At 29.5% G+C, this 12,718-nt stretch overlaps 1 protein-coding gene across 1 annotated transcript; it reads left to right on the forward strand.

The window, feature by feature from the left end:
- The first annotated feature begins 3,704 nt into the window (after positions 1 to 3,704).
- On the forward strand, positions 3,705 to 11,717 carry LOC131846964 (alpha-tocopherol transfer protein-like). The gene is made up of 6 exons (XM_059196385.1): positions 3,705 to 3,867; positions 5,147 to 5,309; positions 8,064 to 8,178; positions 10,194 to 10,325; positions 10,861 to 11,074; positions 11,495 to 11,717. The coding sequence occupies exons 1-6, from the start codon at positions 3,705 to 3,707 to the stop codon at positions 11,641 to 11,643; spliced, it is 936 nt and encodes a 311-aa protein (XP_059052368.1). The 3' UTR covers positions 11,644 to 11,717.
- Positions 11,718 to 12,718: the final 1,001 nt, after the last annotated feature.

A 12,718-nucleotide genomic window follows, 5' to 3' on the forward strand; every position in this document is an offset into this window, starting at 1 on the left:
TCGTAGTATAAAATGAAAAATGGCAAATGGCAACCATCGCCTACACAGATAAACAGTACTTCTGACGTCACAGTCATAATCATAAGACATCATACTTACTTACTTCATACTTACGCTACTTCATACGTTGCCATTCTGGAGGACTAATGGATTATGGACGTGTGTACCCATTTCATTATCAAATCTCACTTCCAGGCTGGAATACATTTTACCAGTTTACAAGATTCTTGATGGCATAACTAGGTGATACAGAAATATTAACAATTGTACAATTCTGCAAATTTTTTATTTTATTATAAGTTTTGAGCTATTATTCGGTGCTAAGACCTGTAGCATTGCAACCTGCATAGATCTATTGTTCTTGTCCTTCTTCAAAGTTCGCTACCTAGACTTATCGGGGACAACAATTGAAGGATATTCTTGAAGAACCGATAGTTTGTACCTCAGGATGGAGTGTATATTTTACAAAGTAGATATTACATGGTTTTGCATTAGTGGGCTACAACTATATAGTATGTGTAGTTTCGTTACCTCTACAACCTCTTCAAAATCTGCAGATTGTTGATTTGTCTGTCATCGTAAAAATTGTGCGAGTGGAAAGCAATATTTATTAAATTATTAAAATTGCTTTACCTTGATGTTATAATAATGTAATCTAACAAACACATGAAACTCAATTATAAACAATTCACCTAATTTAATATTATTATATAACAATTATGTATGTCGACATCAAAAGGGCTACTAGTCAAGGCCTTTCAATTCAATTATGACAGTATTGTTATTGATATCTGTAATATATGATAGTTGATTCTCTTATCATTTAATTAGAGGGAGAATGTATATAATTCATTTCATTGAGGTATCTGTTACAAAATAGGCGTGCTTTCTAGAAGACTGTTTATGTCCTTGCACCACTGGTCTAGTAATTCTTATAACCAAGACTTATTTATTTTGTTACTCAACTAATTCTATATTTAGTATTTTGTCACTAACAATTTTGAGCTATTTTTGACTTAAAATTGTAAATTAGAATATTTGTTCAAAAGAGTAACAAATAACGATTGTTTTTATTCTACATTCAAATCGAAATATAGGCGTACAATCATATCATATTTGCTGGACTGCTATATATGAGAGAATAGTAATCTACTTACTCTTGTTTTACTCTGTATAGGACCGTGTTCAGTATGGCGTAGTGTAATGTAAAAAGTAACGTTAATTTAGTATATTACTATAGTTCTATATAATTTATAATTGTATAGAAGATATAATATCTTGTAACTTACGTATAAATAAGTAGAACAGGTGAGTGGATGAAAGTTCCACAAACCCCACTGATAAGACAGCATGGTGAGCTAGTTACATAATTAAATTAAAAAAAAATAGGAATTAAATAATGACAACTTAGTCGTCACCTGTTAGTATAATAATTTATAGCAAGAAGCGTATCTAAACGTCTGTTGTAACGTCATAATCATGATGTAACCAGAAAATTAACACTAATTTCTTAATATTGTAGGTGTCAATTAAAAAAATTACGTATATCATGATTAAGATAGAAACGCAACTAGTATTTACTGTGTAATAAAAAACGCACTAATTAGGTACGCTTAGTGGTATTACAAGTACCGTACGTTACTAGAGAGAGATTTTGTACAAAGTGGTCTTCTTGCAGACCTCAGTCTCACCCATTTTAGTTAATCGCAAAATAGCTTCTTTATAAATTACTAGCTACTCGCCCCGGCTTCGTACAGGTGTACCTGCATTATATATATATATAAACATTGCTCTTGAATCACTCTATCTATTTAAAAAAAAACATTCTTTATCCGTTGCGTAGTTTTATAGATTAAGGATACATAGGGACATACAGCGACAGCGACTTTGTTTTATAGTAGGTAATAATGCTTCAGAACTGTCTACACATCGATGTCCAACTTTAATTAATTGGACAATCGCGGGTAACCTTTTGAGCGGGCGATTGAGCGAGAGGCGGGGACGCGCAGGTGGATGGTGACCGTTAAGACAATTCGACGTCACGTAGCCTATTATTTCACAATTTTATACATTTAGTAGTATACTTTTTTTCGCATAATAAACAAAAGTTTCTAATCTTTGTAATACAAAATTCATTAAAGAGCACCTAACATTCCTCTGGAACACCTGACCAAAGAAAATATCACAAACAATAATTAATTGAAATTACAGCGCACGGAGGTGTAATATCTTGATCCCTCGGAATAGCAACGTATGAGGAGTATTACAGACGGTATGATGACGAAATTTCCGTAGCGTTGCAATTTATCACCAGCTGGGCCGGCAACCTGCTTGGCATTCCAATTACATAAAAAAGTGCATTTAGATGCGCTACAAGTATATAGGTTAAGATAACATTGCAACAAAACACTGTTAGGGGCTGCTCTTGTGTTTAATATTAGAATAAGTTAATTCAATCTTGACTTGTAATGTAAGCAGGTATCTATCTTTTACTGGTAATAATGTGAAGAATAAGGATACAACAAGTCACGCATCATGATTATACAACATATCTATCTAGTACTATCATCTATCACAATACTAATTACTGTAGATATTATTATTGTAATTATCCAAAAAATATATAATATATTGACTACCTTGTAATCATATTTATGATATCGACTGTACTTATAATAAAGCAACTTACTGAGTAATTAACTACCATTTATAGGTATAACGAAATAATAAGTCAATGAACGTAAAATTTATATGACATAATGGCCATATGGCCAATATTTTTAACCAAGTGTATAATTATAACGACTTTATTCATCCGCCTGATATCAAGGCATAAATTACAATAAATTAGCATAATGAACAGTTTTTGCAAATATTTATTACTCATCTCAAACCTATAAACCTTGTGACAATGTCATATTACGTCAATCATTTGCAATGTCTTTTCTTAATTAAAGAATATTTTATTTGTAACACCATGGTCAAAGTCATGGTAATTATGTTATTTTTAAAACTGAAACCTCGGATTTATTCTTAATCATTATTATCTGCTTCTTCCTTATCCCATAAATTTAATTTATTCTTAATATAGATTATTTAATATTAATTATTTATAATTCTTTTTTATAATTCTGGTGCAATAAAGAAAGTAGCAGTAAATAAATAAATAAAATAAACTATTTACTATTGACTGCGATAAACGTAATAGGTACTAGACAAGAACCATTGCGATAAGGATATCGGATACTAGTGATAAAATTTGTATAGGAGTAAAATGAGTGTAAATCCTACATACTAAATGTAATGTCTACATGCAAATAAGTTTATAGAAAAGAACATCAAACTCGTATAACTTAAATAAAGCATTAAAATAATTAATTAAATAAAGTACAAAATATCGCACTCAGATAGTTTAAGGCACTTCTTAGATTAGCACAACTATAATTTCCAGTTTACTAAGAATCTGAAAATTATAGTTTTTTATTCATAAAGTTGCATAATAATAGTTTCTCTCATATATCTTCCATGTATGTACATAAAGTAAAATAATAAAAAATGCTACTTAATTAATAATAAATTCTTAATTTTAGTAGATACTCAATACAAAATAACAGCCTTATAAAAAAAAACTGACGAAACTATTTAAAATATAAATAAATATTTATTTATTTTCATTGATTTTCATAATCTCATTTTATTTACAGATGGCTTTCAAAGATGCTCGGCATCCTCTGTATCCATATACTGAAGAAGAAAAACAGGAAATACGAAAAGAGTTAGGATTAAAAGAGAGTACTATACAGGATGACATCGACGCCATATTGGATTGGTTCAACAAACAACCACATATGATGGATGCTGGAATTAGTGAGTATTATTTTCTTATATATAAAATTCTCGTGTCACAATGTTAGTTACCATACTCCACTGAAACGGCTTGACCGATTTTTTTGATATTTTATATGCTATTATCTATTTTTCATACCCCTAAGTAATAAGGGTTGTCCACCGCTAACATTATTTTTTTATTTTTTGGGCAATAATATATATTTATATTTTTTATTATGTGTCATTAAAAAGTACATATAACCCTAAACTTTCACCCTTCTATCACTAACCCCTATTTTTTTATAGCGTTATTAATTTATATGGCAAAACGACGTTTGCCAGGACAGCTAGTATACAATGTATATATACTAAAGAAGATTTTACTCGCAAGAATGATGATATTCTAGAATGGCTAACGAAAGTTAAACGAGTACATATATTTTGGTACACGTCAATATAACATAATTGCCTGAGTTTGACGATACGTCCATACGTTTTCATGGAATCAGATTTTGATAAATTGTTGTTTTAGAAGGTTTTAACTTAGATTTTGACCGGCTAACCTGAAATTACTCTTGTTTTGCTCATGAGTGATGGTAATCACTTACCAGGTACCAAAAACACGTCGCATACTCATTTGCAAAAAAATGCCTTTATAAAATTAGACAAATATCAATACGACTATATCAAAATAAAGTACGAAGTATTTATTTGTCATCTGCAAAACGATTCGGATGAAATTTCACATTGAGAGTGTTTAATTGTGTTCAATCAACAATAATATGTATTTTAGATAAATTAACGATACTTGCAATTCATGTTAAATTAATGGAAATGATAATTCGACTAAATTAAGTTTATTAAGTATAAAAAAAATTGCTTGAAATCATATAATTATACCTACTGGTGGACGATATGGTGACCTTGCAGGATGATTACCACATTCGTGTACATAATTAACGGTACCGTTATCTTGTGTAAGACGTAATAATGAATACCTTCACGACTACTACCCCAGATGGCATAGTCTCTGACATTGTCAACTGTCGACGCAATGTACCTACTTTTTATTGGTTATATTTAAGTCAACTATTGCAGATGGCGGTCATGACGCCATCCCTTCAATTTTAGTTTATTACGGGTACTTCCACCACTGGAAAGTCGGCCAGAAATGAAAATTGACAATGAAAAGATTTATTAATGCCGGCCATATTCGAATTAATGTATAAAGTATAAGGCAGCGTAAGTAAGAGTATAAGAAATACTATACTATAACACATTCGGTATTTTTTTCTGACACTATACATTTGTTTATTAGGTCGTGCCATAGTGGAAAGAATGCTCATCATATCCAAAGGGTCACTAGAGAAGACAAAACAAAAGATTGATTGCTTTTACAAATACAGATTTTTAGCACCCGAATTGATACAAAACAGAGAACAAGAACTGTGTAACCACCAGAACGATATTTGGACTTTTATGTAAGTACATAAGAAACTGGCTATGAGCGTAACTAGTATTTTAGATTGTGGACATATATAGCAACGGTGCGCGTAAGACCCGAAATGCTATATACCGACATTTGTGTTATATATTCTAATACGTCGGTTTTAAAAAATAAACTAGTATATAACTGTATCATATAACGTAGTTTTTACATGTGAAAGTCTATAAAAAAATGTTTGTAATATATATGCTTTCAGACGTGAAATAGAAAGGACTGTACACTCTCCGTCTAACTAATTAAAGCACAAACTATTTGCAGAATAAAGATAATATTAGAATGTACATACATATGTGTACCGAGGTAGACTTTGTAGAAAGTCGTCAGATGGGTTGTCTATTCTAGTTAGAAAAAGATAACTATCTAGCTTACAGAATGCCGTATAACAATATTACAGGGTACCAGGGCATGCTAAGTTAGTTCTCCTGAAAGGCAAGGGGTATCACAGGCAATTCATGATGACGTGATATCCGTGATGTTGTTCATGTATATAAATGATGGTTACTCCGTTTCGTCAGGTAGGCCGTTAATTTATACGCGATTTCAGTTAAACAAATTTGGATATAAAAATAAAATATGATACATTGTTATGCTTCGAAAAAAATTATGCGAAAAGCACTTTGCCTTTTGATGAGTGACTGTACATTTCATGTCGACCTAGCTATGGCATTGGATACGAACAAGAGGTCAATATCCGTAGTAAAATGATATCCAATCCATAAACTTCCTGTTACATATTAAATAACCTTCCTACAAGAATTAATACTGCCAAAAATGGTATGTTTTTGGGATTTTTAATTTTATGAATGTCTTGTTTCTGATATGTTCAATCAATCATACAAAGTTTACATTTTAATATGCAGATATTATAGGACAATCAATAAAGTTTGAAAGGAACTTCAATCATGCGCCAGGCAGGAGGCATAAATCCTTTTGCGGGTTTGGAGTCCCCTCAGCACTCGCCTCCATTTTCATTCGATGACGATGTAAGGCTTACATAATTTGAAAACTAAAAAAAATGGAAATTGTAAATAAAATTAAAAACGAATATTTTATTACATTGAAGAAATCAATACTAAATTAGACAAAATTAGTACACCTAGAACTAAAATGGAAATAAAGTAAATGATTTTTTGTAGAAAACAGCATTGTTAGTGACGTCTGCACGTTTTTACAACAGAGGTTGACTTCTAAACAAAACTATCTGTAAACATTATCAAACAAATAGTTTTGTTTAAACAATAAACCTTATTGTTACACAAAGTAGGGTACTTTGTAAAATATTATATTTTTTAGTTCCAATATAGAATTATTATTATTATTATTCTTTCTTAATTAGCAATTTATATTAAAAGCAATAATGATTGATTCCGTAAACGCAGAAATATGAAACAAATATTTATATATCACTGAAAAATATATTAATTACATATTGAACCTTTCGGAGACCTACTAGTAATTAGTAAGTATTTTGATAGCAAATGGCAACAGTTGCCTATATACATGGACACTACAGTGGACATATTGTTATCGTGTAACAGGTATAATACCACTAATGTAGTAAAACGAAGCTTTAGGAACTACAGAAAAGGAAAATATGAAGCAATATAACTGTCAATGAACAACGGCCTTAATTTTGAACTCATTAATACAAACACATATACTGACAATCGACATATAATACATTGAGTGCTTAAAAATCGCACGTAATTGGGTGCATCAAGGCCATGCTGCACAGGTCAATGACACTTTCCAAAGTCGGCAAGTTTTTTTATTTGCTTCTCTGCTATTGTGTTTAATTTATCATTAAGTTGATCAGTTTCAAGAATAATTCACATACCTATCATTTTTAAGGTGGGTAAAATCCATACTTGAGATTACCATTCCGCTCACCTCGTGGATTAAAGGAGTGGGTATTGCCATACTGCTACAGGGCATAAAATTTTAATAAAGAATTAAGCTATTTACATAATCTTGTTATCTTGTTATGTATATCTTATTTTTCTTTTTTTATCTCATTTTTTTATAAACTTATTTAGATATCAAAGCGTCTAAGATAAGAGCCTGATTCCTAAAATACAGATCTCCTACCTAGATTTAGGTTCAATCTCCTTTAAATTTGATTATACAATATCTTATTACTGCTTTCATTTTATGTCTAAAGTTGTGGAGATATAAATAAATATTAATTTCTTAATTCATTCAAATAAACCACCACGTTATTCTTACTCTAGATCATAGTGAAGGGACAAGGGGACTTTGTTTGATATGAAGATAATATGGCAATGACGGGGTTGCGTCATACACTTTATAAACATTGCTCAAAGTGTAAATATAACATTTGACATATTTTAAACATTAAAATTCTGCTTTAATAGCTTGTCTGAACTTCATTTGCTTCTCTAATGTTTGAATTACTTTATCTATTAATAATAATCACAAGTAAATCATATTTTAAGTAGTACCAACAATATCCAAAAATGTAACATTTATAATCGACATCCATACGGAGGTAAATATTCTTAATATTATTTTTTCATTATTATGATATTTTGTTAACTTCATTAATTTTTTTAGGGAGTTTTTATTGTGGTACATTTTATTATATGTTAGATTCTCAAAATGAAAATTGATAAAATTATAATAATTTAGACAAATATCCGTTACAGTTAGTTGATAAATTATATTAATTTGTAGAATGGTTACTAACTTTACGGTCATTAATTTTCAGACGCCAAGCAGCAATGCCTAAACTGTACAAAGGGAATCGAGTGTCAGTATTTAAGTTTATGGAGTCAGACCCATGTAAATGTAACACCGACTCGTTATTCAGAAACACATTTATGGTAATACTTTATTTATATTTCTGTTAATTGTTGACTCTAGAGGTCCAGCGGTTATCATCCGGCTTTCCAATGGTCGTGGATTCTGTCCCGTATACCCGCATACATAGGTATAGATAGGTATAGACAGGGGCTTGTAAGTAATGGCACAGATAAGATAATATTACATAGTAATGGGGATCAGTGGTTCTATTACTATATAGCAATTTAGCGTCAGTTCGACCTCCATGTGGTAAATTACTAATAAATTCCACCTGACTTCATCCTCATTGTTTCTTGTGGTGACAAAGTAAGAATACCAAAATGCATGATAATGGAACCCTAAATTCTTCTTTATAAGGAATGGTCCGTGAACAGTAATGGTGACAATGGGTTGTTATGATGACAATGATGACTATCTAATAGCTCGTTATTATATTTGTGATAATAATCAATCCATTAAGTAATAAAATCGCACATAGACGGGTACATTAAATATGTTTAAAAAACTATACATTGTTATATTATTTAAAAAAATATTTTATATAATAAATATTTAAAAAAAATATAATAATGTCTGCTACACATTTTATTATTATTTAAAAAAAATATTAAAATGGATTTTATTTATACATATTATGTATATTTCCATAAAATGACTAAAATGGATTTTATTTATACATATTATGTATATTTCCATAAAATTTCAAGTTTTTATTCCTATGTTACAAAAATGGTGTTATTCTGAATCGAAGGTACAACTAGCTAATCATCAATCGATAAGAGCATAAAATAAAAATATTCTCGGTAGGCGAGTGCAATATATAAATAAAAATAATAAAAAAAAACATAATACAAGCTCAACTTACCGTGGGACTAGATGGCGCTGTGTTAATTGTCCAGGGTTACTTATTTATAACACCTAAGGGCATCGTTCTCTACCAGTTAACCATAAGGCAAACTGAGAAATTAGTAAGAGGCGCATTATAGTATGTAGCGCTTTAATACTGTAACATTTTCTGCTTACACGTCTCAGTGTGTAATATGTATACTCTATGTACAACATAACGGAGGAAAATCATAATTTATTTACCTATAGTGTCCCAGTGTTGCCATCAAAATAGAATTAGTAACAGTGAATAATTCCCCAAGGTGTGTATTATCTACACTATGCTTTTAACTATAAAATATGACTCGAAAATAATACAACGCTGTATCACAACAGGATATCGTTTCTAAATTAAACAAAGAATACCATTTCCTATGGATAGCTAAACCTTACATAAAAATATTTGTAATTTACACGAACACGGAATATAATTTAAGGGAAAACTTATGTTATAATGTATATAATTTTCACACAAGAAATATGTGAAAACATATTTATTGTGTGAAATAGCTTAGATAGCTTTAAATTTACTGCAGATAGTCATTTGTAAATTAAACAGAGAATACAATTTGGCATTGATAGCTAAAATTCATTATTTAAGCTACAGATAATTTATAGATATATTTGTTTAATATGGATTATATACCAACGACTACAAATATTTACAAGTAGTAATAGTGTTAGTTATTGTGTATTGTACTTACTACGTATCTATAAGCATTATAACTAAAATTTAATTAATTTATGTATTAATGAATTTATTAACTAGTAGATATAGTCGTTCCACATTATTACACAAGTTACTTCCCTAATTGTTATCAGTTACTTATAAGTAACAGGAATTTCGGAAATCTATTAAAATTAAAAAATATTGATATGGGTAAAACTACCACCAGTTACTACAATAAAAAAAGATAATAATCCAGATGCAAATAGCGGGCTGCATCTAGTCTGTGTGAAACCAATCTACGCGTGCAATCAAAGCTGCTTCAAATGGAAGAAACGATATTTGTTTTTTATTTCTTATTTCAATTGCAATCTTAATCCAGATTCATTTTAGATGTGTTTGCCAAATATGGATTCAATCGGGTCGAGAATATAGTTGGAATTTTTAGTTTTTTGTTTATTAATTTATAATTATGTATTTCAGTTGGGCGATATAAGACTTACGTACGATTATATGCTTGGTGATATTTGGTTATTAGATATAAAGCAAGTTGGTATCGGTCACGTGCTCAGAGCCAATCCAATTACAATGCAAAAAACAGCTCACATATTCCAGGTTGGTAAATAACTGCACGCATCGCTATAAAAAACAAAAAGAAAAAAAAAACAACCACAGAGGTCATTCATCAATCTTATTATGTGTGTTATAAATAAAGTTATATTCATTTATGACTTATTAATATATAATAATATTATTGTTGTTATTTCATATTTATCGTGTTATTATTTTTTTACTCGCAGTTTTATGTATATATTATATTAAATTTTACACAATTATAAAAATATAATATTCATGCAATATCGTAAAATTAACAATAATAATAGTTTACGATACGTACAAAATCAACGCAATAATTAATACATTATTATTAAATAAGTATTGCGTTCTAGCAAATAAAGAAACTAATTCGATCTCTTATTGGCTAACGTCAATAAAAATAATTATACATACATATATCTGTATTTATAAGTAATAAAATCATATTATACCAGGTGATTATAAGTAAATGAAAATTGAGAACCAGTTCAACCTGTTTAGTGTTTAGTTCGATATATTATTAATATGTTAAATAATCGTTTTATATTTATAGGAAGGTATGGGCCTCCGGGTTGCTGCCATACACGTGTTAAATGCACCAATTTTAGGTCAAACAGTTCTCAGTTTCATGAAGCAGTTTTTCAAACCCAAAATCATGGATCGAGTCATGATTCATAACTCGCTTGAGGAGTTACATAAACATTTACCTAAACAATATTTGCCGATGGACTATGGAGGTGATCTGCCTTCTTTGGAGGAGTTTAAAGGTATGGAAACGTCAATATTAGGCTATTAGTAAGAATACTAACCAAGTTACAGTTATTTCATCATGTGACACTTGTGGTACCCGTTATTCGTTTTATTGCGTTTCCATTCCAGAGGCCTACGGCCTCTTCAATTAAAACACCAAACTAAAGAAATAGAAACGTCTAAAATAGATGAGACAGACATGACATACCCACAAAGCCCACACAAACAACTCTTTCCAAAATGTCACAGAAAACTTGTCACAGCGATTGCAATATAATGTTTGATGATTAATAGAGTCACTGAAATATCATCGATACAAATATAGAATAGTAATCAACAACCACATTTTACAAAATCCACCAATCTTATTTATTATTGTAATTCTTAGTAATTGTAAGAAAAATAAAATATTTATAACAAAATTATTTTCTTTTCAGAAAACTACGAAAAAGAGTTCAGAAGTACTAAAACAAAGCAATACTTACTGGAATGTAGCAAGCTGATATCAAATGAAAGCAAACGTCCGGGGTCCAATATATACGACAACTACATGTCTGGCTCTTTTAAAAAGCTAGACTTAGATTAAGGTAGACTAAAGCTGTTTATATAAATATATCGGTTAGATTGGAATGGTGCTACGAAAGCTGCATTATAAGAAATAGGGTGTGTGACACTTATATATTTTTGTATATCTTATAAAGTTTTATAAATTATTAATTATTTTCCTATTAAAATACATATTGTGTTCATATATAGCATGATACAAATAAATGAACATTCCAAGTCTGCTAATAATCTTCATTATGATCTGCGTCATTTCTGAATTAGTGTAATAAAAGTAAATTTATATAAATCCTTTAGACAATCAAATATTCCCTTATCTGGTAAATATAACATTGTTAAGTTTATTGGTAACCAAATTAACCAAATCATTGCAAAATATAAGCAAGTGCCTGATTACTAGCATTATTGTTACAATACAATAGCTTGCGTGACTCCTTACTATTTTCATAAGTATGTATAGGTAACCTCTGCATTGTTTTTTTATCATATTTAAGCACTGGAAACATAAATAGACTATTTGTGTATACACTAAGTAATCAGACACACATTTTATTCTATTCACATATGTGAATAGAATAAAATTTATAGAAATAGAAAAGAAATAGAATTAAATTTGTATCAATGAGGCTGTCAGAATATTTATCAGTAAATTATGGTGCTTCGTGTGTGTACCCTTTTACCTAGTGACTGTGTGTGTTTCTAGCATTAATCTTAAGTTTTTTTTATAAATAATAGACTTTGTAGATAAATTTATTTCATTATGCATATTTATTTATTAGTCTTCATTTCAGACTTAGCTAATAGTAGTTTAATTGTATGTAACCTTAATTCTTTTGTTAAATGTATTCTAGTTAATAATTTTATTGTAATAATGATTATTTATTTCATAGCCTTCATTTCACACTTCTAATAACAATAGTTTATTTGTAAAAGTAAAAGTGATTAAATACTCAACGGAATAAATGAATTACAATTTTTTATCATTATTTTTATTATTGATTGTTAAAACATTGTGAATAAGATTTTAAATACCATTTTGTTCGTTTTAGAATAGAATAAAGAATACAATAAATGTTCGAATTTTTAATAATAAACTC

Source organism: Achroia grisella, unplaced genomic scaffold, assembly GCF_030625045.1.
Source record: "Achroia grisella isolate CSIRO2021 unplaced genomic scaffold, CSIRO_AGI_Agris_v1 utg109, whole genome shotgun sequence".
NCBI lineage: Eukaryota > Metazoa > Arthropoda > Insecta > Lepidoptera > Pyralidae > Achroia > Achroia grisella.